Source organism: Poromitra crassiceps (genome assembly GCF_964638095.1).
Source record: "Poromitra crassiceps genome assembly, chromosome: 4".
Lineage (NCBI taxonomy): Eukaryota > Metazoa > Chordata > Actinopteri > Beryciformes > Melamphaidae > Poromitra > Poromitra crassiceps.
Window position 1 is genome coordinate 62,613,119 of NC_139626.1, and position 25,249 is coordinate 62,638,367.

Genomic DNA, 25,249 nt, shown 5'->3' on the forward strand with positions numbered 1-25,249 from the left:
TGACCTGGTGTAGTTCTGTGGAGCCTGCGTGCCCCACCCCCCTCTCCCCCACTCAGCTGCAAACTCCTCCCCACACGCACCCAGTCTATTTTCGGAGCCTCCGTTTTTGCGGGCGGTGCGGCTCACAGCGGCTCACAGCACGACAGCGCTGCGACAGCTCACAGCGCGACAAGGAAATGCCAAACGGGACTGCAGGTAAAGGTTTGGCCCTTCGGGGTCGGGTGCTGCCTTTCTGGTGGGTAATCGTGTGGAGAAACTATATGCAGACAGACAGACAGAGGCAGAGGAGCTCAGTTGTGTGCGCGGATTGATTGCTGTTGGCAGGCACCGTCAAGCAGCAGCCAGAGCAATCTACATGGCTCTGGGCTGCAGCATGAGCGGTTTCGCTTTGATCACGGCTTTTTCAGGCTGTATTCCTGACATTTCTGTAATCTGGAGAGCACTGTCGCCACCTAAGGGTTCTGTAAAATAGGTTAGACACATTCAATAGCTCCCATATTGTAAGACGCGATGTAAGAGGCTTAGATCGACATCCCCCCGTCAAAAAACGCAATTGACGACTTTAGTCGTCAATGGCACTCTACGTCACTAAATGAATTGACGACTAAAGTCGTCATTGGCACTCAATGAGTTAATAGGGCAATAATTCAATATCGTGTATCATGTTTCTTTGGAAGCATATTGTGATGATATCATGTTACACAATTCTGTTGTCACTGATGATGACAAGCAAATTTTAGACTTTTGTTAACAGGAATCATACTAACAGCAGTTCATTTTGATTATTTAAAGTGGTTTTGTCTACATAAGCCATATCATGATCAAAATGGGTTGAAGGATCCCCTACAGTATTATTGTAATATGATTACTTCAACCATATCACCCAGTCCTAGGTGCTATTGAATAGAACAATAGAATTTTGAAATTTTCTATAAGCTCTGCCATTGGCTCTGATCATCCCTTTCCGCTCCCTGCGTGTTACCACTCAAATGCCGCCGCCATTGCTGTGAAACAACAACAACAATGCTAGCTAGCAAGGTACATGCTGAAAATGACAATTTATTTATGAAGGTTTGGTTTGTGCTTGGTACTTTCAGTGGATGGTTGTAAAGGTATACCAGAATGAGAGTGAGTTGAGCCAGACCCTCTCCTGCGCTGGTACAGCACGAAATAATTAGATACAGGGTGGGAACTAGGGATGTCACGATACTAGAATTTCTACTTCGATACAGATACCCAGGAAAATATAGATACTCGATACCATTTTCGATACCACGCGGCGGGATGACGACACATCCAGAGGCTTCAAAAATGAACAAAGACAGATGGACGGACAGATGCACGCTTCTCCATAATCTAGACCTGATAAAACTCATTAAAAACTTTGACTTTACACAGCAGATTACCCCTGCTCTACTGTAGTCATCAGCCTATCACAACACAGCAGATTAGCCCTGCTCTAGTCATCAGCCTATCACAACACAGCAGATTACCCCTGCTCTAGTCATCAGCCTATCATAACACAACAGATTACCCCTGCTCTAGTCATCAGCCTATCATAACACAACAGATTACACCTGCTCTAGTCATCAGCCTATCATAACACAGCAATATCAGAATACTTTGAACTTGTAGAAGCAAAAGATACCCACCAATGACAGGGAGGGAGGAATCAGTGGTATGTTTGATTTTTCATTCAGATAAATCACTGCTGATATTGATACAGGTGCAAATGAGTATTGTAGCCATTTAATTTTTTTAGTATTGATACTTATCGATACTATCGATACCTGTTGCAAATGAGTATTGTATCTGTTTAAATTTTTTGTATTGACTTTTATCGATTGACAACCCTAGTGGGAACACCCACAACACGTTACTTCTGGTATCGTTGTGTCAGTAGGACGAATGGTAGGATGGTGGGGGGAAAACGCCATATATCTCAATGGGCTGACTCACCAGCGAAGGTGCTGTGGCTCTATACTACAGGATTGGTGATTCAAGAGCAGGTACATAGACGTCTGTTCAGATGTGCCTTGGTGGAATCCCCGATCCTGTCTGCCTGGGCTGCGCTAGCAGCTAAATGCTAACTATGCAGAATGGGAGGATTTACCCCATGCTGACCCATTGACCATGTGTCTATGACAAGACACCGCCTGAATGTATAGGCTGGCAAGCAAGACTTCAAATGTACGTCTATTTTGGAGCCATTGTTTTATAATCTATATCCTCTGTGTGTGTGTGTGTGTGTGTGTGTGTGTGTGTGTGTGTGTGTGTGTGTGTGTGTGTGTGTGTGTGTGTGTGCGCGTGTGTGTGTGTGTGTGCGCGCATATGTGTGTCTCTAGGTGCCTCTAAATACTGGTTTTGTTCTAAGCAGTTCTGCTGATCAACATGGTGGATTGGGTTTATTTATCTTATTCATCTGGTTCTTTTGTCTCCTCACATTTTCCATCAGGATCAGTGCTTACATTGAGGAGGAGGTCCAGAGAAGGTTACGCAAGCTCAATCTCTTCAACGCCAGCAACCTGGAGCTCTCTCTGTCCTCTGAGTCGCTCAAGGTGAGGGTCAGTCACATTACCTGCTGTTCAATCCACCCAGCAGCGACCTGCTTCAACCTGACAAGTTCCATTAGCTCACTGCTTCCCAACCTTGGGCTCGCGACTCCCAGGTCGCCTGGAATTCAAATGGGATTGCCTGAATTTTTTTTTTTATCTTTTATTTCTATTTGTATTTTTTTAACACACCACACACAATTTGAAGAATAGGATTAAAAAATTAGGATTAGGGCAATTTGTGATTTTTTTTTTTTTTTTTTTTAGTTCTGAGTTTTCTACAAGGGATAGTAACACTAGTCGGGTTTCCATCCACCTGTTTTGATGCGAAATTTCAATTTGTGCATAAAAAAACTGAGTGGAAACGCTGCCTAATTCGCAAAAACCTCCAAATATCGCAAAAAAGTTTTCACGCTTGAGGGAGGAGAAAAAGTTGGGTGTATCGATAAAAGGAAAATGCGAAACGTGAGGTGGAAACAGTTTAAGCGATATTCCGTTGTCTCTCCATTAAAAAACAACACAGTTTGCCTTGATCGCTGCAAAACATGACATGCCGTGTGTAGCCTCCACACAATAGGGCTACACACGGTAAATAATGGTACGCGCAGCACAATACCCGCTGTGGTAAACAGAAGAAGACTGGGATATTAACTTTAAGGCGACACTTCTAGATTTGAATGGAATTGTATTCACTTACTATCTGCTCCGTGGATTAGAATTTTACAATTTCTGAGTCGAAATTGTAACATAGCAACGTTGGTCCACGCTATTTTACAATTTTTTGGGAGATCGGGTTGGGATTATGGGGACTGCATGGCACCGGGATTATAACGTTAGTTTGCCGAGTCGCACCTGGTAATCCAGAAATGGCGTTATGGTACCTTTGTCTACTTGTAGATCATCAAGAAACTTTAAATGAATAACGTTAGATGGGTTTAACAGAGCTGTATATCAGGTCTAGCAGCTGATCAGCAGCTAAGACAGCCTCAAACACGAGGTGATTGACAGCTCTATAATTCGCAAAATAGCAGTGGATGGAAACGCGCATTGTTTCGCATTTTATTTTGCCGACTTTCTGAAAATTCGATTAAAAGTTGCCATACATTTGGATGGAAACCCAGCTAATGATGAATTAATATGTATTAATGAATGCAGCATTCTGAAAAATAAAGCCAGGATTCTGAGGGGAAAAGGTTAGATTAAAAGATTAAAGTCAGAATTCTGAGGAAAAGGTCAGCATACTGTTAAATGTGACATCACTGATGATGTCACTGATGTAGCAGAATGTCTGGGGTCCCTAGAATTGTGTGACATCAAAGTGGGGTCACAAGCCAAAAAAGGTTGGGAACCCCTGCATTAATTAGCTTGTCAGTTTGATCAACTGTCTGCTGATTCTCTCCATTCAGCATCTTAACCTGGGGTCTCATTTACCAATAATATCCAATAATATTGGTAAATTAGACTCCAGGTCAAGATACACCAGGTCTTTTAGTTATTCCTCAGTAGGGATCCTACGCACAGTTTGATAGATGAGACCCAGATGTGTGGACGTGTATCATATTACTTTTCCATGTGTTGATAGAACTCAGGAGGCAGAAAGGTTCATAGCTGAACGTGTCAAGTCAACACATAACTAACTGTTTTCTCTACAACTGCATGCAAGTTGCATTTACGTTTTAGGCATTAAGCTGGTGTGCTTCAGAGCAGTTTACACTGAGCGACTCACTCCGACCAGGAGGTCCTGCTCTAAGCCACCTGCAGTGTCCTGGAGGTCCTGCTCTAAGGCACCTGCAGAGTCCTGGAGGTCCTGCTCTAAGGCACCTGCCCTGTAGCCTGCAGAGTCCTGGAGGTCCTGCTCTAAGGCACCTGCCCTGTAGCCTGCAGTGTCCAGGAGGTCCTGCTCTAAGGCACCTGCAGTGTCATGGAGGTCCTGCTCTAAGGCACCTGCAGTGTCATGGAGGTCCTGCTCTAAGGCACCTGCCCTGTAGCCTGCAGTGTGGAGGTCCTGCTCTAAGGCACCTGCCCTGTAGCCTGCAGTGTGGAGGTCCTGCTCTAAGGCACCTGCCCTGTAGCCTGCAGTGTGGAGGTCCTGCTCTAAGGCACCTGCCCTGTAGCCTGCAGTGTGGAGGTCCTGCTCTAAGGCACCTGCCCTGTAGCCTGCAGTGTCCAGGAGGTCCTGCTCTAAGGCACCTGCAGTGTCATGGAGGTCCTGCTCTAAGGCACCTGCAGTGTCATGGAGGTCCTGCTCCAAGGCACCTGCCCTGTAGCCTGCAGTGTGGAGGTCCTGCTCTAAGGCACCTGCCCTGTAGCCTGCAGTGTGGAGGTCCTGCTCTAAGGCACCTGCCCTGTAGCCTGCAGTGTCCTGGAGGCCCTGCTCTAAGCCACCTGTCCTGTAGCCTGCAGTGTCCAGGAGGTCCTGCTCTAAGGCACCTGCCCTGTAGCCTGCAGAGTCCAGGAGGTCCTGCTCTAAGACACCTGCCCTGTAGCCTGTAGCTGATACACTAGGTTACTGCACGCTGCAGATCTCCCTCTGGGTGTGGGACACTCCTCGCTCCAAACTGGTGTCGGAATCCTGGCCAGTGATTGGTGGGTTCAGTGATCGGTGGGTTCGGAATCCTGAACCCACTGATCAGTAATGACTTTAGCGATCAGGCGCGCCCGCCCAACCTGACTGTTGATTTTTGAAAACGAACCGCTCTCTCATTGGTGCTACGACCTGTCAGTCAATTTTGACCCCTAGACCCGCCCTCAAAACAGCAGGCTGTGAAGCGGCACAGACTAATTTCAGACAGAGCGCAGCAATACATAATATAGTGTGAGAGACTAGAGGAGAACGGGCAGTCTGGTTCAAGCTTAACCTGAGTGCGCCAGATGGGGCGGTCATCTGGCGGGTTAGTTCAAGCTAGCAGAAAGGCCACAAACGTTGGCTTTTGGCTCTTATGATGAAATGGGCTGCAGCAACAGCTATTAGGTGTACCTAATAAAGTGACAATTTAATGTATATTTGTATGTTATGTATATATATATTTTTTTTACAATACACAAACAGGACAGAACAGGCTCAGAGCAAAGAAAAGAAAAAACAAACAATGGATACATCATTCGACATTAAACATTACAATGTGGTGCTACTAACCACACTGTGTTTATGTGCTTGTAAGGAACATTATGAACCTCATCGAGGTAGGCCCAGACTGAAACCCTCTTAAGTGAGTTGGTCCTCAGGAACCTAAGTCTCTCCATCTGTATAACAGAAGTCATGTCCATCAACCACAATTGAAAAGAAGGTGAAGATGGGGACTCCCATTCCTTCAGAATTAGTTTTTTGGCAACAGTAGTCCCTTGTGTTAGAGACTTGCACAGCTGTAGGGAAGTTCAGAGAGGACTCCGAGCAGCCAAAGATGGTGAGTTCTACCTCCGGCTGGAGGGTTATTTTGTAGGCCTTAGAGTACCAATCAAATATTTTTTCCCAGAATCCCGTTAGTGAAGGGCAGAACCAGAAGGCATGAGATAGTGTGCCCTCTGACACTTGACACCTGTCACACACTGGTGAGATAGAAGGGAAGAACTTGTGTAACTTAGGCATGGAATAGTGAAGACGGTGAGAAACTTTGAATTGAATCAGCTGGTGTCTACTATTAACTAGAGCTGCCACGATTAATCGATTAGTCAATCGACAGAAAATTAATCTACAACTATTTTGATAATCGATTAATCGTTTTGAGTACAATTTTAAGAGAAAAGGTCTAAATTCTCTGATTCCAGCTTCTTAAATCTGAATATTTTCTGGTTTCTTTACTCGTTCTTTAGTTGTGGACAAAACAAGACATTTGAGGGCGTCATCTTGGACTTTGGGAAACACTGATCGTCATTTGCTACCATTTTCTGACAATGTATAGACCAGACAACTAATCGATTAATGGAGAAAATAATCTACAGATTAATCGATTATGAAAATAATTGTTAGTGGCAGCCCTACTATTAACAAAGCAGAGTTGCACCACAGACAAACTCCTTTCCTGGTGTGTGCTATTGTTGCCTTTAACACGTTGAGTGCCAAGGACGAGATATCTCGGCTTACATGATCCAACCGTTGAGTGCCAAGGACGAGATATCTCGGCTTACATAAACATTTTTTTTTTTTGACGGTGGGACATCGATCAACCCCTTTTACGTCTCCTATACCAGAATTGGAGGAAGAGAATGTGTATAATCTATTTTACCGACCAGCTAGGTGGCGACAGTGCTCTCCAGACAGAGAGAAAGCACAGCCGCGGGTCCGCGGGAGAAAGCCATTCTAATTTTCAAGGAAATAGCTGGGCCAAAACGCTTTCGATTTCACACACACACACACACACACACACACACACACACACGCGCACGCGCGCGCACACACACACACTCGAGTACCTTTGAGCATAAATAAGACCAGAATCGCAAAAGCTTCTTCAAAGCTCTCAGCCGACACCTCAAGAAACGAACGAGCCCGTTTTACAGTAATTCAGACTGCCCGAGAGCCGCCAGCAGCAGCAGCACAGACGAGCAGCAGCAGCGGGAGCGAGTACGCCTCAAGATTGGAAGAAGGGGATCGCGAAGGAATTTCTCTCCCGTGTCTAACCCCCCCCCCCCTCGCCTCTCCTCTCCTCTTCCCTGCTCCTGCGATTCCCTTCTCTTTCTTTGGGATCTGTGAGGCAACAGAAACTCGCCTGTGACAAAACACTGCAAAGCCACACCTACGAAGGGAGGAGTTTGAAGGACACACACACACACACACACACACACACACACACACACACGCACACACGCACACAAACACAATACAGTATACAGACTTGCCCAAGGGCACCCATAATCACAGGCACGTGAGGTGGTTCTAAAAATCCATTTATCTCAAAACTCTCAGAAAATCTCTGAAACCATGCTGTACTCAACGGCTAATATCTACATAACTACTAACTCTACAAACTAACTCTTTTAGACAGAGAAAGCACACATTCTATTAGTTCTTTTTAGATGATTGGTGTTCACGAAGTCTTAACAGAAAAGAATCCTCGGCTCTTGTAAAATGAGCCAGAATCCTCAAAAAAAAAAACTGGCAGAACCTACCTACAGCATTGAAAAAAGGGCTGGCAGTCAATGTGTTAATTATTATTTCGGTTTTTCGACTCCGCCAGCCACTGATTTGTGGCAGTAAACCACCGATCATCTGGAGGTTCATTTCAACTCTTCAGATTTGTGTTTGGGATGATGCATTTTTGAATTGGTCAGCTGCTGAGTGAACAGGTTAGTTTCCTGTGCAGAACTGATATGTAGTTCTTTAACCCGCAGGAGGAGGACCAGGTTAGCGACTGTAGTTCTGTTAGATTAACAGACGAGGTAAGACCAGGTCTCACAGCTCTTGTGTTTCATGTGACTCTTTTCACAAACACCTGCAATTTGCACGCTTCTCCCAATGGTTATGGATCGACTCTATCACACTTCCACCAGTAGCTTGATCTCCTGATTTGCCTGTTTCTCCACCTGGTTTTCTTCCTTCATCCTGTCAAGACACCATTTCAGATTTTTCACCCCCCTGCTTGTGATTATTATTTTTTATTTGCCAGATTCAGAATATTTTTCCTGTAATTTAACGTTGCACAATACTAACTGAGATGATACTGATGCTAACTTTTACTCTTTTCAGGATGATGAAAAGCTGCACAACCATTTAAATCCAAGGAAGCTTAAATATGAGGTAAGACTGGTTTCATGTTGGGCTTTGGGATAACTCTTAATTTCTTAATGATCATATAAAAAGTGCCATCTTGTACGCATGAGGGCGATTCCTCAAGTAATTTGAAAAATTAAATACATTAAAGTCAACTCAAAGTCAACTCTGTGTAATTCTAATTCTGGTGACATCACCTGGTACCAAAGATCAATAGCAGACTGTCTTCAGTAGCATGTCACCACTAGATGTCAGACTTTACACAGAGTTGGGTTTAGTTGCACTTTAAACTCAGTTCCAAGGAAATAGTGAATCGGCTTCCATTTTGAATATCCAGGGTTGCCAAACACACACACACACACACACACACACAGTGTCTCTCTCTCTCCCTCTCTCTCTCTGTATGTGTCAGTCTTGGCAATTTGACAACTTTGGATCTTCCAGCCAAACCAAAACTTCTCCTTGTGTCCTTTGAATTATCTATGCAGGATGTTTGCAAATTGATGCATGGAAAGTAACAAACAACTAAATCAAATGATCAATCAAAAATAAAATATCTCAACTCACAATCCTTTATTTCAAACAAAGTACAGTATATAATTTTCTTTTCTTTTTGTCTACTTGAATGTAAGATGGATGGAGTTTTATACATTTGTATAAAACTTGAATGTATAGATGCCGGTTTCAACTTGACAACATAAACATTCTAAATTGCCCCCAGCTTACTTCCTGTTGCAGTGTTTGCTAGGCAAATAACTGACAGGAAATAGGGTTCCAAACGGTTCTCTAGCAATTCTGTGAAAACCGTCTATAAAGCTCAGGAACGTATTTGCAATTTAAATTAGTTTGTTTCTCTGTGATCGAGAACTTCCCTGATACTAACGGAATTGTCTTGATACTGTAAACTCCATCCATCTGGTCCAACAAGAAGGTTATAATGCTTAGGTTATAATAAGAATTAATTTGTTGTTTGACCGAGGTCTTTACATTTTTAAAAGGAAGTTTAGTAGTTTTATTGCCGTTGTTTTTTGTGTACTTTGCATCCTAATTTGCATGTGAAATTTCTTTGCACCGTTCTGTTAATTCTAATCACTGACCATTCACTTCTTCTACACCTGGTGATGGAGGAATTTAATTCATACTGGGGTGGATTATGGACGATAATTCAAAGAGCCTTCACCTCTGAAGTTGTAGTCATGGACTCCCCCCTTGTGCACACAGAGAGGCTGCGGGTTGTGGCCTAGCATCCTGCTCGCTCCGGGGCTCGAGGCAAGCGCCCCTCACAACGCCCCCCACAACGGCCAGGAAAAGCCTTCAGAAGAAGCACAGAGCAGCCTCCTAAAGCTGCACGCACACGACGGACTAGAAGTGACCCCCAGAGGCTTGTTTGAAAAAGAGGAAATGCTTTACAGCGATGGAGAATACGAGTTACAAAGACTAAAGATGCAGCCAGGAGAAGTGAGCCAAGCGAGGGGAGAGCGGGGTAGTTGTGACGTCAGACGTGAGGATAATACCAAGAGCAGCTTTGACGTCAACGAAAATATCACCGGCGAAAGACGCAGCTCTGACGACGATAACAAGGTTGAAAGCCAGTTCACACAGAGTGGGAAAGAGTTGCTGGTGAATGGACGCTCTTATTCCTACTCAAAGGAGGAAGTCAAACGCCGACCATGTGATGCTGAGAATATAAAAGAGGCAGAAGTGTCCAATAATCAAGCATCAAAGTTGCAGATCTTTGTCAGTGGCCTCCTCAGTTCCATGCAGAATTCAAAGCAATCGCTAAATAGCCAAATAAAACAAGAGCCAGTCAGTGCACAGACCGATGCCGTAACCGAGAAACTGGAGGCCACAAAGAGCTATGTGCTCGGATATTTCGCTGGAAAGCTGTCTGAGGCCTACAGAGATGCCGGCAGACGGCTGCAGAGCACACGGGAAATCATTCAGAACGTACGAGTAGACGAAATGAAGATGATCTTGTCTGAGTACATCACCACGATGTCAAAAGATCTTCCTTTAATTCAGCCAGTGCAGCCCGAGCCTTTGCCAGACCCGTGTCCCGTAGAAAACAAAGTCCGTTTGGTGGACCTGTCTGGAGATTGCTCCTTCACTTGTCCTCGGGCGGGCAGCCTGTCTGTGACACCAGGCAGCTCAGGGTGGCCCGAGGGGTCAGTGTCATCTCACAGAACCACAAGTCCTCAAGTGTTTAGTCAGAGGCTGGTGCAGCTCCCTCCAGCCCTCTCTGAGCTGCAGTCTCTCTCCCCCCAGAAGATGTTGGACATGTTGGAGAGACTGGTTCCGCAAACTCAAGGCAACAAGCTATTGAGCATCTACTGGCTCAAAACTGCAAATTGTAAACATCCAATCCCACAACCTGGGTGCTTGCTTTTGTTAGAGAAGGACATATTTGTAGTCTCCACTGCCATGGATTCCGATGATCCCAATGAAAACTTAGCTATTTTTCACCATTTTTGTCTCGCGGAGGTCAAGGAGATCCAGATTAGCTTAGCAGGGCAGCATGTCCGCCTCATCGGCTGCACTAAGGACGCCATCTTGGCCATCTTCACCCACAGCAAAGAGCTCACCCAGGAGTTCTGCAAAGCTTTACTGAAGGTTCTCTCTCCTGGAAAGTTTTCTGAAGGTACCGAAGAACATCCATTGCTCCACAAAGACCTCATGTGCCTCTCCCTGGATTGGACAGCCAACGTGCCGGACGTCCCGCTGGAGAACGGTGTTCAGGTCACCTCCAGATTCAAGAGGGTCCTTGCCGACCTGCTGTACATCATACATGGGAACATGGAGGGACCGGGCCGATCCTCCCTGGCCAACATCTGTCCTCTCCTCTACACCAGCGTCAAGCTGGAGAACTCCACCAGCCTGCATCAGGACGCCATCTGCCAGTTCCTCCTGACAGACACTCACGTGGCTCTTCTCCGGGAGGACGGCGTGTTTCACCCCGTACCGCGCGGCTCCAGCTTGGTTCCCATCCACCCGCAGTTCCAGGGACTCGAGCTCCGCAGACGTTCAGACATGGGATGCCTGCTTGTGAGGCAGAGAGACGGTTGCTTGGTGGTGGAAATGGTGTTTACAGCTCACGACCTTCAGGCCAGTCAGAGTCAGAAGGTGGAGTCCAGGAGAGACTCTGCTGAGGCGCCGTCCCTTTCTGACTGCTGGAAGTTATCTTTTGGCTGCACCCAGGAAGCTGTGACCGTGATTCACCATCTGTGTTCCTGATTCCACACATCCTATGGCCTGATTTCACCCTAATCATTCACTACCCAGTACCCAGTTCCTCCAGGAAATTACCATTTTGTGATCGCAATAATTAATGCACATAATCAAACAATTTCTGCAATATTTGAGAGGGCTTGCAATTTTTTCAAAATTCCCACGATTTCTCAGCAAAAATGGCAAACATTTTTGGCAGTTCCCGCAATGTTCCCGCTTAAAATTCAAATAAAACTTCGTAAATTGCATTGCAATTTTTGAGAAAAGCCGCTACAAAATCAAGCATTGACCAAATAAATAAATCTGAATTTCTAGAGGGACTGAGGGTGAATGTTGATCTTCTTTTTTTGCTTCATTTTCTCCACAAAAAAGATACATTATCAAGGAGTCAAAGAGTCTTCAAAAAAAAAATCTTGCAGTGTGTTCTGGCCATGGAGAAAATAAATTCTGAGATGGTGTTTGAAAATGAAACCTCTTGATCAACTAGCAAAATGGTTGCATTGAATCGAATATCTGTGGAAAAACGCCCAACATCTTGTTTTTGTCAGCCATCAAATGTTCTATGATGAGGTGATCTGTTTCCATGTTATAGACAAAGACAGCAAATTGTTTTTAAAGAACATATTTTTTACATTTTATGTTGCTTTTAATTGTGCTGTTCACATGTAATTGTGTCATTCTGCAATGTAGGATGTTTTTCTTGTAAACAAAATCTAAAAGATCATTTGTCTTTGAGATGAGAAAATACGGGCAACTTCATCACTTGTGAGCTGTAACCTGTTGTCATCTGTATCAGTTGTTACTCAGTATATCGTCACCATTGAAGAATGCATTGAATGGTGGTGAACACATTTTCCCTGTATTTCTGTGTGTTTGACAGTCTAGAGGCCTTCCTGTGAAATGAGTCATGCTGCCGTGTTCGTTATTGTTTAATATTATTGGTCTTACACAATGTTTTGATGAAAGGGAGAATATTAATGTCACTTAATTGTGCTGATCTATACTTTCATGTACGATAGATTTCTCGTGATGTGATTACAAAGGAAATACTGTATGATTAATATATATATATATTTGAAGATAGACTATTTCATGTGCTTTATGATTTATATTGTATGAAAATATGTTTGAATTATGTTTGTATTGAAAATATGTTTGAATTGAATTATGTAAACAATAAATATTGTACTAGAATCGTATTTTGTCAAATTTCATCTCCAAACAGTGAAGCATTCTCAAATTCTTCTAAAGTCAATGTTCAATTTAATTTGTGACAGTTACTCTAATTGTTTGTTTCTGGACCAATACTTTCCTTTCCATATGTCTGTCCTTTGCTTCTCCTGTTTGTTTGTCCGCCGTTGGGCTGTGCAGCGTCTGGTCTCTGTTCCTCTGGGGAAGAGCTCCGACTGCCTCCAGGACCCGGTCAAGATTAGCATTCCTCGTTACGTCCTGCGAGGGCAGGGCAAGGACGAGCACTTTGAGTTCCAGGTCAAGGTGCGTTCTGTGACTTGTAGTTTTTTGCAGCCACAGTCTATTCCTGATTTGATGATCTGCCACCTAGTAGCTCTTTATCATCTCATCTGCTTGTCTCTCTGATCTGCTCATGGCCTTCTGTTCATATCTATCTTGGGATCTAATCTGATGCCAATATGAAGGTAGAAAAGACATAACAAACTGCATACGGACAGACTGACACACAGTGGCCTAAAGGTTAGAGAAGTCAGCTTAAGACCGGAAGGTCGTCTGGGGGGCGTTTGATAAAGAAGTGCTTGCCCCTCCTCCTTCATTACCACCACTGAGGTGCCCTTTCCCAGTTGCTTGTGCTCAGTGGCCATTAGCAGATCAGACTGTGGTTGTACTGGTCAGCTTCTGGGTGTGAATGTGTGTGTGAATGTGAACAGGGCGCTCCTGAAAAAGAGAGCATTGCTCTCAGTGAGACTCTCCCTGTATAAATGAAGGTTAATTAAAAAAAAATGAAATACTGCATCGCTGTTGTATGCCTCCACCAACAAGTGAGCAGTCTACATCCATGTCTGTCCAGACTCATACAAGCACAAATACCTTGAAGCCCACAGCTCAGTGGTGTGGCCATTCAGCCTTATGGCACTTTAGGCAATGTTTGGGAGCACCTCAACAACACAGCTAATCATTTTCAACATGGAAAATGGTCCTACCCCAAAACCACCCACATCCCCCCACCACTCCCCCTACCCATCCCTCGAATCCTGACTCTGCGACCTTCCTATCCCTAGCTATGGCCCCTGTCCCCTAGCTCGCCCCCTTCACCACAGTCTTTCCCACCACCCAGAGCCCCCTATCCACTCTCTCTACCCACCCCTTGAACCCTGATTCTCTACAACCTTCCTATCCCTAGCTATGGCCCATTATCCTTAGCCCCTCCCCCTTACTGATCATGCCCCTCCCACCACCCACATCCCCCTAGACCCCCAAACCACCCCTCAAATCCCGACTCTCTAGGACCTTCATATCCCGAGCTACAGCCTAGTGTACTCTAGAGAGAGAGTGGCGTCAGCGGAGGACCAAAATGCGTGACTCATTAGCCAATGAACAGCCAGGAAAGAGTCTCGCGCTACTTTTGAATGCTAAAATAAAGCTGATAATGTGCAATTTGATTCTAGAAAAAAAGAAAACTTTCAACGTACAACACAAACTGTCCATTTTGCTGCAACTCGACAGTGCTGCTTAATCCACGGGGGCACGGTGGCTCAGTGGTAGAGCTGTCGCCTCACAGTCAGAAGGTCCTGAGTTCGATTCTCACCTGGGACACTGTGGGCGCTGTGGTTGTGTTCCCCCCCCCATATCCTCAGTGCCTACTGCCCAGGTGGGGTATCTCGTCGTAAGGGCCTTTCTGGTTGTGCGGAGTTTGCATGTTCTCCCCGTGCTCCGCCAGGGGGTTCCTCCGTATATAACCCCCCCACTAAAAACATGCAGAAGATCAGATCGTCATCGTCATCCGACCAGTGACGACAACACCCGAAGTTGGTCCCCGGGCGCTGTACGAGAAAGCGACCACTGCTCCTGGCCTGCCCCCCGGAGGAAAGGACATGCCTGGATGGGTTAAATGCAGAGGACACTTTTCACCGGCCACCGTCAGCATGAGTGTGTTGTGGCCGCATGCATGTGTTGTGGTGTTCGTGTGACAATAAAAGACGGGGCTTTCCCGTTACGAGAGTTTTAATCCACGATCTTACTTCCTGGAACTCTTGAGAGCAAAAAACTGGTCCATTGGAGTGAATGGAGATGTCGCGACTCTTCTATATACACGGCTCTGCTACAGCCCCTTTTCCCCAGCCCTGCCCCCCTTCCTTGAGCCCCACACCCCCTCCCACCACCCACATCCTCCCAGTCACTCGTGCATTCCTTTATAACTGGGAACTGGTAATCTTACGACTTCAAAGGTCATGAGCTGGGACGGTGACGTCACCAGAGCTGGGATTTCCCATTCCAAACTCGTAGGAGCCTCAGCAGCCCCGACCTAAAAAATCCAAGATGGCTGCGCCGCGCAACAACAGTAGTTATAATCGTAGTAATGTTGTTTAGCACTTCTGTTTTGTTTGTGTCTCATTAGTCTCGCTAGCCAGCCTCTCTTCCTTTCCGTCAGAGAGTCTGGCGTCGCAGGTTTCCATTGTGGGATTGCGGAAAAAAATGCTGTTTGGGTTAACCAATCAGCCTCGTCTTGGGCGGTGCTTAGCGTTAGTGCCCTTGGAAAATAGTTTCGGGGTGGAACTTGTACAGAGCAGGCCTTCTTTATTGCACAATCCAAATTTTCTTCAAACTTGCCATTTTCAGCGTGTAGCAACGAGTTAAGGCCCAATTATACTCAACGTTAAAGATGGAGACGGAGACGGACAGAGCCTTCTGTCCGTACTCTGCGTTCATTTCGTCCGTTTTCTGTCCGTCATCTGAAAGCTTACGGATACGCATGCAACGGAGGAAAACCACACACACACTCATGCATTTGACTCTCTACTGCCCACTGGTGGATGTATTGCTTAACATGATACCAACGTGAAAGACGCATGGAAGTATGTGGGCAGTGACGATTACACCGTTCGAAACGGACGCCCTTATTTACGGATGAAAATGGAGTATAATTGGGCCTTTAGCCTGTAGGTTTCTGCCGTTAGCTTTCTACGCTAGCTAGTTAGCGTTCGGCGGGAGCATTACAGCGACACACATGGGAGCGGAAGCCGCTCTGATTGACATGGTCGGAGGCAATGAACAGAGCGTGACAGAGCTTGCAAGCGGGGGAGCGGATATCCTGCTGCCACCGAAACAGCCGCTCGAATGGGAGAGCAGCTTTAGAGCAGGGGCGGGCTGATCCCTGTTGCCTGTTTCCACAGCGCCAGACTCTCTGACGGAAAGGAAGAGAGGCTGGCTAGCGAGACTAGTGTCTCATTAAATCAGCTGTACACACAGCACTGCATAACATCTATCTGTGTGGACATGAGGCTGCAGTGTTTGTATGCGCAAAATGCCGCGAAATGCCGTGTTATCAACTGTTATTGCTAACAATGGCTAGCCTGGCTAGCGACTGGATTTGACCAATGAAGAGTGAACTTCCCAGCTCAAGTTTTCTGAAAATGGAACGCTAACAAAACGAATGTGACGTCATTTAGCCTCCACATCCCAGTTATTTTGCGATAAAGGAATGCGCCATGAGTCTAGCCTGGGTAAACCCAGCCTCCACGTGACCTCTTTTCCCTAGCCCCGCCCCTTTCCCTCACCACCTCCCTACCCACTTGAATGCAGCCAACTCCCTACGGCCTTCCTAGGTATCTCCCTTTTTATCAATCCCTGCCCCCTTTCTTGATTGAACAGATGGACAGTGACCTTGAACTTTGACCTTTGACCACCAAAATCTAATCAGTTCATCCTTCAGTCCAAGTGGACATTTGAGCCAAATTCGAAGCAATTCCGTCAAAGCGTTTCTGAGATATGTTAGGAAAGGATTTTTCGGTGCTGGTCCAACCTAGACAGAACTGCCCGCACCGGTCAGAAGGTGTTGACATATGTTAATACCTTTCCAGCGTGTCCAATTATTCCAGATATATGAAAAACCAATATGACAAGCAATTCTGATATTTAGAACATTATTTTATATAGAGAATATTGCATAAATCATGATACAGAGCGAGTCAAGTGATACAAATTACCCCTCAGAGATCTCCGGGTGGATTTCCAGTGGTCTTTCCTAACAGCTGATATGTAGCAGATCAAGAAAGAGACATTTGAAAACCGACCCATTCATTCTCTTGTGCGTGGGCTTATAAAGTGCATTTCCTTGGGGGCGTTGTCTTCTGGTATGGGCTGGTCTCTCCCCGAAAGCTCCTCCTCCATCTGGTGACACCCTTCACTGCTGGGCGGACATTGGTAGTTAGGCGATCTCTCCTTCTGTCACTCTTATGGTAGGCGTGTTTTCTCCCCCTCTGTGGTCCACATCACGTGACGTGGCACTTCAGCACATGCACTAACCCTCAGAGAATACTAGTCATCTATTAACTTCTCTATCTACCAAAACAACTGTCAATACATTTGCTAATATTACCAGCTTGACACATTTAAATTCCTATTTTAACTCCTATAATTTGGGTCAGCTAATTTAGCTATTTTTCTCTATTTAAAATCCTGTAGCACATTATCTATGGTTACGTTAGACTAGACAATCTAATCTACATCCTGGATAGAATCAAATTCAACTATATTCAGTCTGAAGCTGGACCAATTTTCATACAGCTCAAACCCACTATCTCTTGGTCTAAAACCACCTCTAGGAGGTGTAAAAAGAGAAGAGATAGTTTCAAATCTCCACACAACAGAAAAAGCAGCTTCATCCTTATTCTGATCAGGACGAGGATACTTATTAATTAGCAATTGCCATTTATCAACTAATTTGACGACCACCTGCCAATTCGGTCGGCAGATGCAACCTTAATATCCTTACTATTTTGACTATACATTTATTTTCCAACCTAAAGTTGCAGTAGTAACAATAAGCTAATATTTATCTAACTATTATATAGCCCTCCTTGTATAGCAAGTAAGGCAAATTGAAGTTATTCAACACCCAAAAATACAACATCAGAAAACATTCCATTACTGTCCTAAACACACTCTATCATAAGATAACCAATTTACATTCTACTGAGCATCCAATATTCCCAGAGACCAAAGCCTGGCCATATGAGATTCGAACCCGGGACCCTCTTCTCACAATTGGTGTGTCCTATGGCAGGTCCTCTCTTTTCTGGGGGAAAGGTCAGCGCATGGTAAAAACATCACTCATTAGGCCTTCAAAATATATAGTGCTGTCTTCCTCCCATCCATTTGTCCCACAGAGAACTCACAAACCCGTAATGTTTTCCAGACCTGCACTAAACAGGGCTGTTCTCTGGTCCCAAGCAATCTGAGCAGAGGCATACGTCCATAGAGGAATGGCCTTCATGTCGGCAGATCTCAGTGACCTCTGCTCCAAAGCAAACTGACCATGGCCTAAATGACAGGGGTCTACTGATAACCATGACCATTTGACCATCTGGTAAAGATAAGACCTTTTAGGGAAAAAATCATTAACTGTGACATCCTTGTGCAGCTGGACCATTTGAACCTTAACCTCTCCAGGGGCCTGCATGTCCCCTAGTTTCCTATTACTTGCAGCTCACCCAAGGACCTAAATGTGTATTTCAGGAACAGAACATTTAAAACATAATAAAAGATATATTTGAATTAGCAAACGATAACATCATCTTTGTAGTTGCATATATTCACACCAGCTGGGCCTCCATGCTGAGGTATCCTCCCCCTGCTGAATCCAATCTGGGTTTAATGAGGAAATTTTTGGTTATCAATTAGAAAAAATGAAGATCTTATCAGGCTACCAGGGATCTAAGGAGAGAAATCCCATCAGATATCGCGTTAACGAGCTTGAATATGGCAATCCGGAGGGCACCGAGACCTTGAACTTTGACCTTTAACCCCCAAAATCTAAGCAGTTAATCGTTGAGTCCAAGTGGAGGTTTGAGCGTAATTTGAAGAAATTCTGTGAAGGTGTTCCTGAGATTATTGTGTTAACGAACATTGGACGGATGGACAAACCCAAAACCATAATGCCTCCGGCCCGGCTATCACCAGCGGAGGCATAAAAAACAGTTGCAGTTCGTCTTGAGCATTTGTAGTTTTTTCGCCTTTATTTTTTAGTTTAGACAGGACAGTAGGCAGACAGGAAAGTTTGGGAGAGAGAGAGGGGATGACCTTCGGCAAAGGACCATGGGTCAGATTCGAACCCGGGTCGGCCGTGCGAAGGACCGAGCCTTTCGTGGTAAGCATGCTACCAGTTGAGCCACCAGAACGCAGGTATTTCCTGAGCAGTTGAGTTTTGTCTGAATGAGCCGGTTCACATAGGTACACATCACTGGATCTCATGTTGTACAGTACATGTAGCACAGATCCATGTGATTCAGATCAGAATTGTCTCTACTGTCTGTCTCTGATTGTCTACGTGTTTATCTCTTATCTCATGTCTCTCCTCCAGATCACAGTGATGGATGAGACCTGGACGGTGTTCAGACGCTACAGCCGCTTTCGGGAAATGCACAAGAGCCTGAAATTGAAATACCCAGAGGTGAAACCCCCTGTCTGCCTGTCTGTCTGTCTGACTGTCTGTCTGTCTGTCTGTCTGTCTGTCTGTCTGTCTGTCTGTCTTCACAGTTTGAAATGTCGTCCGGTCAGACCCTTTGCCACAACATAGTCATTACATGGATAAAAATACAAAAGTTTTTGTCTGTGAATTATGTATGTATGTTGTCATTGAAGCAATCAGGGAAGACCACAGTACACAAGCAAGTGGTCGGTGCGGAAAAATAAGTCTTAATCTAAATAAGACAATATATTATATAAGTATCCAACTCTATACTTACATTATTTGGGTTCATATGAACTATTTTATTTTACTAGAGTTCTCGCACGCTACGCACGTGCTCGATCTCTAGGGAGGAGACTCTCTCTCCCTTTGTCCACTTTGACACTTCTTGTCTTTTTCTTTCCCATCTCCATCCACCTCCCTCATCTTCTCTCCTCCCCCTTCTTCTCCTCCTCCCTCTTCTCTCCTTCCTTTCTTCTCCTCTCCATCACCCCTCCTTTCTTTCTTCTCCTCTCCATCACCCCTCCTCTCTTTTTCATCTGAAAATCTTGCCCGTCCTCCATACATACAGTAAGCCTCCACTTAGCCAGCACTACTGAGTGACATCATAGTTGTCATAGCGACGTCCACGCTACGCGCGTGTGAGACCTCTAGGCTCCACCCACCCACTTAGCCATCACAACTGTCTAATGACATCAGATCTCACGTCCGCCCGCCGGACATCCACACTCCCAATGTTATTGTAGATGATATTGATTTATTATTGAGGGGAGTTTTTTCGGTTCTTCTCCCCAGTTGTACTTGGCCAATTCCCCCTGCTGTCCCAGTCGTGGCTCCACCCCCTCTGCTCATCTGGGTTTGTCGAGTAGCACATGATACATGTGCCATCCCCAACCACTTCTTTTCACCTGACAGCGAGGAGTTTCACCTGCAGGACATAGCGCGTGGGAGGATCACACTATTGCCCCCAGTTCCCCTCCCCCCAAGGAGCAACCATGACTCATACCCCGCCCGCTTCTGTCGGGACGTCTGACCAAGCCGGAAAGTACCGCTACCGGGAATTGAATCTGTGGGTCTCTGCGGTGGTAGGCGAGTCTTTTTTACCTCTACACTACCCAGACGCCCCCTGGTGGTAGACGAGTGATTTTCACCTCTACACTACCCAGACGCCCCCTGGTGGAAGACGAGTGATTTTCACCTCTACACTACCCAGACGTCCCCTGGTGGTAGATGAGTGATTTTCACCTCTACACTACCCAGACGCCCACCTCTGAACTAACGTATGAACTAATTGTTGTGTTTTTGTGATGTGTTGGATCTGTTCCAGCTGGCAGCTCTCGAGTTCCCTCCTAAGAAGCTGTTTGGAAACAGAGATGAGAGGATGGTGGCTGAGCGACAGAATCACTTGGAGGTTTGACACATTAACTCTGCTTTAGATGATTCAGTTGCACAGATAAAAATGATCAAATCGAATCGAATCTTCATCTGGGTAGATGTAGCGTTCCCCTTCCCACACTGCTATTGCACTAGTAAGCAATACAAGCAGTAGTGAGTTGTGTGTGAGGTGTGAGAGGGTACAAGGAGGCCAAACCATGGCTTATTAAAGGCAGCGTAGCAGCAACTATATGGCCAGGGCGAGTGCCCTGGGGCATCAGCTGCCTTGTTGGGGCATCAGCCAAAATAATTCCGCGGCTAATGTGACTCTCTTTCAGAGGCTGTAGCGAGCTCATTCTTAAAGTGAGAGTGAAGCTACTGATATCCTATGAAACTAGAAGACCTAATGCATCCATTGCTACCAAGGCTGTCATGCTAGCTTGTCAGGAAGGAGGCTCAAATTTAGACAACATGTTTGGCAAGGGAAAAACCTTTGGCATGGCCATATTCAAAGGGATCCCGTGACCTCTCACCTCAATATATCTGAATGATAATGGGTTCTATGGCTACCCACAAGTCTCCCTTTACAGACACGCCCACTTTATGCTAATCTATTTTCTTTAAAAAAAACATGCCGTTTTTTGCATGCATTATAAATGTGTTATTTTTGTCTATTTCTACTTGAATATTTCTACATGACCCCTAAACAATATTGCATTTGGTGTAACTGGAAAGCTGAGAGTCTTGTAAATTCCATCTGCGCAATTGTATTCATGTGTGATGATGTTAGTCCCCATCATATCTATGATGTAAAGGTCTTTCAGAGGCATGCTACAGTGTGTCTTAAATCTGAGGTATGTGTGTGTTGAGGCTCTACTTTAGCAATACAGTCATGTCAATCTGTGGTATTTATTGCCATAGTAAATTCCACTTTACATGTGGGGGTGGGGGGGAGGGCGGGCACTAGAAGTCTGGTTCACCCAGGGGCATCACACTGTGTTAATCCGGCCCTGTGAGTCACGGATATTGTAGTCATTTTGTTCAGATAGGGATGATTTTTGTAAAATACCCCCCAAAAAATACCTGGCCTTAATTTCAGACCATTAGTCAAAAAATGTCCAAACGGCCACCACGCGAATGTAAGAAATATCCATCAGATGGACCAGTAGGGTACAAGGCCACACCACCACTACAGTACAGCCAGGGTCATTTAACCACACCACCACTACACTACAGTACAGTAGGCTACTAGAAAAGACCAGTTGGGAGAAACTGAGTGAGTCTGTTCTCCTCGTGTCCCTCTCGTCTCCAGCGGTACCTGAAGAACCTGTTCCGGGTGATGCTGTCCTCCTCCTCCAGCTCGCCCCTGAGAGCCCACGGCGGCTTGCAGCTTTCCAAACACACCGTGTGCCAGTTCTCGCCGTTCTTCAAGAAGGGCGTGTTCGACTACAGCAGCCACGGCACCGGCTGACGGGCCGCGTCTACGTTTTCACCAAACGACAACGACAACAAAACGATGTGGGCGCCTTTCCCGGGCCCTGGCCTCACCTCCGCGGGTCAGAACAGGAAGGGGACTCTCCAGCCTGGTGTCAGTCGACAAGACGGACATCTCAAACGTATCAGGTGCTGACTAGCCAATATCGCCAAGAGGGGTCAAGAGGTCACTGATGGACTGGAAAGTAGTCAATCCAACATCGCAATGTTATGTTTCAAAGCCTGGCTAGAACCAACCGGATCATGTTCACATTCTGTTTCACCCCATGGATCAGTCTGGACCTCCACCCGCCCCCAGCGATTTCCAGAAAATAGAATGTAACCGGACCAATAGGGGGCGCCAAAACTATAATGGCGTCTCCCGACGTAATGAGCGGTAACGATAACGTTAGTCGAGTAAACACAGCTATAAGTTATTGCAGAAATAGACTAACAATTGAACAAGAACAAGAGTAAGAGTACGACGTTTTCGCTGTTCTTCCGAGTGGATTTGGCAACGCTGATTGGCTGTAGGAGGTGTCTGTCAAGGCGAGTAGTCCCGCCCACTGAAATCAATGTCAGTGGCTGGAAGTCCAGACTGATGCGTAGAGCCAAACAGGATGTGAGGTCACGTTATCAGGGCGCTTTTTAGCCGGCTATATGTTTAAAGGGTTTAATTCTACACATCCATTTTGGAGGGAGATATTAGCACAAAGTCATTGCTCAGTATTTTAAAACCGCAGGTAGTAATATCTTCTAAAATGTTAGTATTTTGTAAGCGAGCCTCTTCAGATAGCTTCAGACATATTCAGAAATATGAATCATTTTATCACAGTAGGTTTTTTAAAAGGTTGATTTCTCATGTTGGAATGAAACACTTTATTTGTTGTTAAGGCATGCTGTACAGTCAGGCAATAAACAACCATAATATATTCAAATGCAACAGATGGGTCGCAGATTCGCGCCCCCTGTTGCCTCCGGCTTGGTCGGGCGTCCATACAGGCACGTTTGGCTGTGTCTGCGGGTGGGAAGCCGGATTAAGGCTATGCTGCACTAGCGCCTCCTCTGGTCGGCCGGGGCGTCTGTTCGGGGCGGAAGGGAACTGGTGGCAACTGGTGTAGGAGGAAGCATTGTGCTAGTCTACGGCTCTCCCCTAATCGGCAGAGGGTGGAGCAGCGACCGGTGCCGCAGGGGGGAAATTGGCCAAATACAAGTGGGAGAAAATGGGGGGGGAATAATAATAATAAATATATATATATATTTACATGCAGCTATGATATTTACGGCGACTCCATCACCCATATGGTGACGGCTTTTCTTGAGGGCTGCAGACTGGTCTTGGGCAGAGCAAGGCACTGACACTGCCAGGGTGACGAGTTCGATTCCCAAACTGAAAATGTCTGCAATCCTGTTACTGTAAAGTGCTTGCTCGTGGGTTGTGGTCAGTTTTATAGACGGTTTTCACTGAATTGTGTGAGGCTGTGGTTTACAGCGATTTTACAACAGCTAAGAGGGATTTATGGCAACCATGCCTCTTTACGGCACGCTGCGACACGCTTTTCATGTAAAACACGCCTGGTTTATCCTGGTTAAAGCCTCCCATCTCCTCAAATCGAGGCGACGCTGATTCACTTCACCTGATAATTGTAGGTGTGGGTGTGGTGCCTGGTAGACCCATTCAGCAACCTAAGACCAAAATACACAAGTTTCTCCTAAACATCAGCAAGCGACTCACCAGTCTGAGGCCTCTTCACCTCCACCCCACCCTTCACTGTTACAGTTACCCCTCACTGCCACTTGAGGCTGCCAAAGTGCAAAGTTGCGGAGGGCAGCTTTAAAGGGGTAGTTGTAGTCGATTTTATGAAGTGGGGTTGTATGATTGTACGCGGACTATCGTTAAGTAACTCATACATCCCCACTTAAAAAAAAAAAATCTGAGCTACCCCTTTAATACAGCAATGAGGGGCTCCTTTAAGGGGGGATGTCCACAGGGAACGTTTTTTGAGCTGCCAGCGCCTTTCTGCCATTCATTACAGCACCACACCTAGTGTTTCATTACAGCACCACACCTGGTGTTTCATTACAGCACCACACCTGGTGTTTCATCACAGCACCACACCTGGTGTTTCATTACAGCACCACACCTGGTGTTACATTACAGCACCACACCTGGTGTTTCATCACAGCACCACACCTGGTGTTTCATCACAGCCCCACACCTGGTGTTTCATTCATTACAGCACCACACCTGGTGTTTCATTACAGCACCACACCTGGTGTTTCATTCATTACAGCACCACACCTGGTGTTTCATTCATTACAGCACCACACCTGGTGTTTCATCACAGCACCACACCTGGTGTTTCATCACAGCACCACACCTGGTGTTTCATCACAGCACCACACCTGGTGTTTCATTCATTACAGCACCACACCTGGTGTTTCATCACAGCACCACACCTGGTGTTTCATTACAGCACCACACCTGGTGTTTCATTCATTATAGCACCACACCTGGTGTTTCATCACAGCCCCACACCTGGTGTTTCATTCATTACAGCACCACACCTGGTGTTTCATTACAGCACCACACCTGGTGTTTCATTCATTACAGCACCACACCTGGTGTTTCATTCATTACAGCACCACACCTGGTGTTTCATCACAGCACCACACCTGGTGTTTCATCACAGCACCACACCTGGTGTTTCATTCATTACAGCACCACACCTGGTGTTTCATTCATTACAGCAGCACACCTGGTGTTTCATTCATTACAGCACCACACCTGGTGTTTCATCACAGCACCACACCTGGTGTTTCATTCATTACAGCACCACACCTGGTGTTTCATTACAGCACCACACCTGGTGTTTCATTACAGCACCACACCTGGTGTTTCATTATAGCACCACACCTGGTGTTTCATTACAGCACCACACCTGGTGTTTCATTATAGCACCACACCTGGTGTTTCATTACAGCACCACACCTGATGTTTCATTCATTACAGCACCACACCTGGTGTTTCATTACAGCACCACACCTGGTGTTTCATTACAGCACCACACCTGGTGTTTCATTATAGCACCACACCTGGTGTTTCATTACAGCCCCACACCTGGTGTTTCATTCATTACAGCACCACACCTGGTGTTTCATTACAGCACCACACCTGGTGTTTCATTACAGCACCACACCTGGTGTTTTATTACAGCACCACACCTGGTGTTTCATTACAGCACCACACCTGCTGTT

The 25,249-nt window shown here is 45.8% G+C and overlaps 2 protein-coding genes across 2 annotated transcripts in view; both read left to right on the forward strand.

Moving 5' to 3' along the window:
• kif16ba (kinesin family member 16Ba) overlaps positions 1-22,040 on the forward strand; it is a 97,705-nt gene extending 75,665 nt beyond the window's left edge. Inside the window, exons 25-31 of the mRNA XM_083636018.1 lie at positions 2,456-2,558; positions 7,881-7,928; positions 8,236-8,286; positions 12,856-12,978; positions 19,037-19,126; positions 20,472-20,555; positions 21,831-22,040. Of these exons, the coding sequence (XP_083492144.1) occupies positions 2,456-2,558; positions 7,881-7,928; positions 8,236-8,286; positions 12,856-12,978; positions 19,037-19,126; positions 20,472-20,555; positions 21,831-21,989 (658 nt within the window). The 3' untranslated portion in view covers positions 21,990-22,040. The remainder of the gene's footprint in view (positions 1-2,455; positions 2,559-7,880; positions 7,929-8,235; positions 8,287-12,855; positions 12,979-19,036; positions 19,127-20,471; positions 20,556-21,830) is intronic.
• Positions 8,365-11,490, forward strand: LOC310774929 (uncharacterized protein; the record flags this gene model as incomplete). The annotated part of the gene is made up of 2 exons (XM_083635019.1): positions 8,365-8,382; positions 9,481-11,490. 2 exons carry the CDS (start codon positions 8,365-8,367, stop codon positions 11,488-11,490), a joined length of 2,028 nt encoding a protein of 675 aa, XP_083491145.1.
• Positions 22,041-25,249: the final 3,209 nt, after the last annotated feature.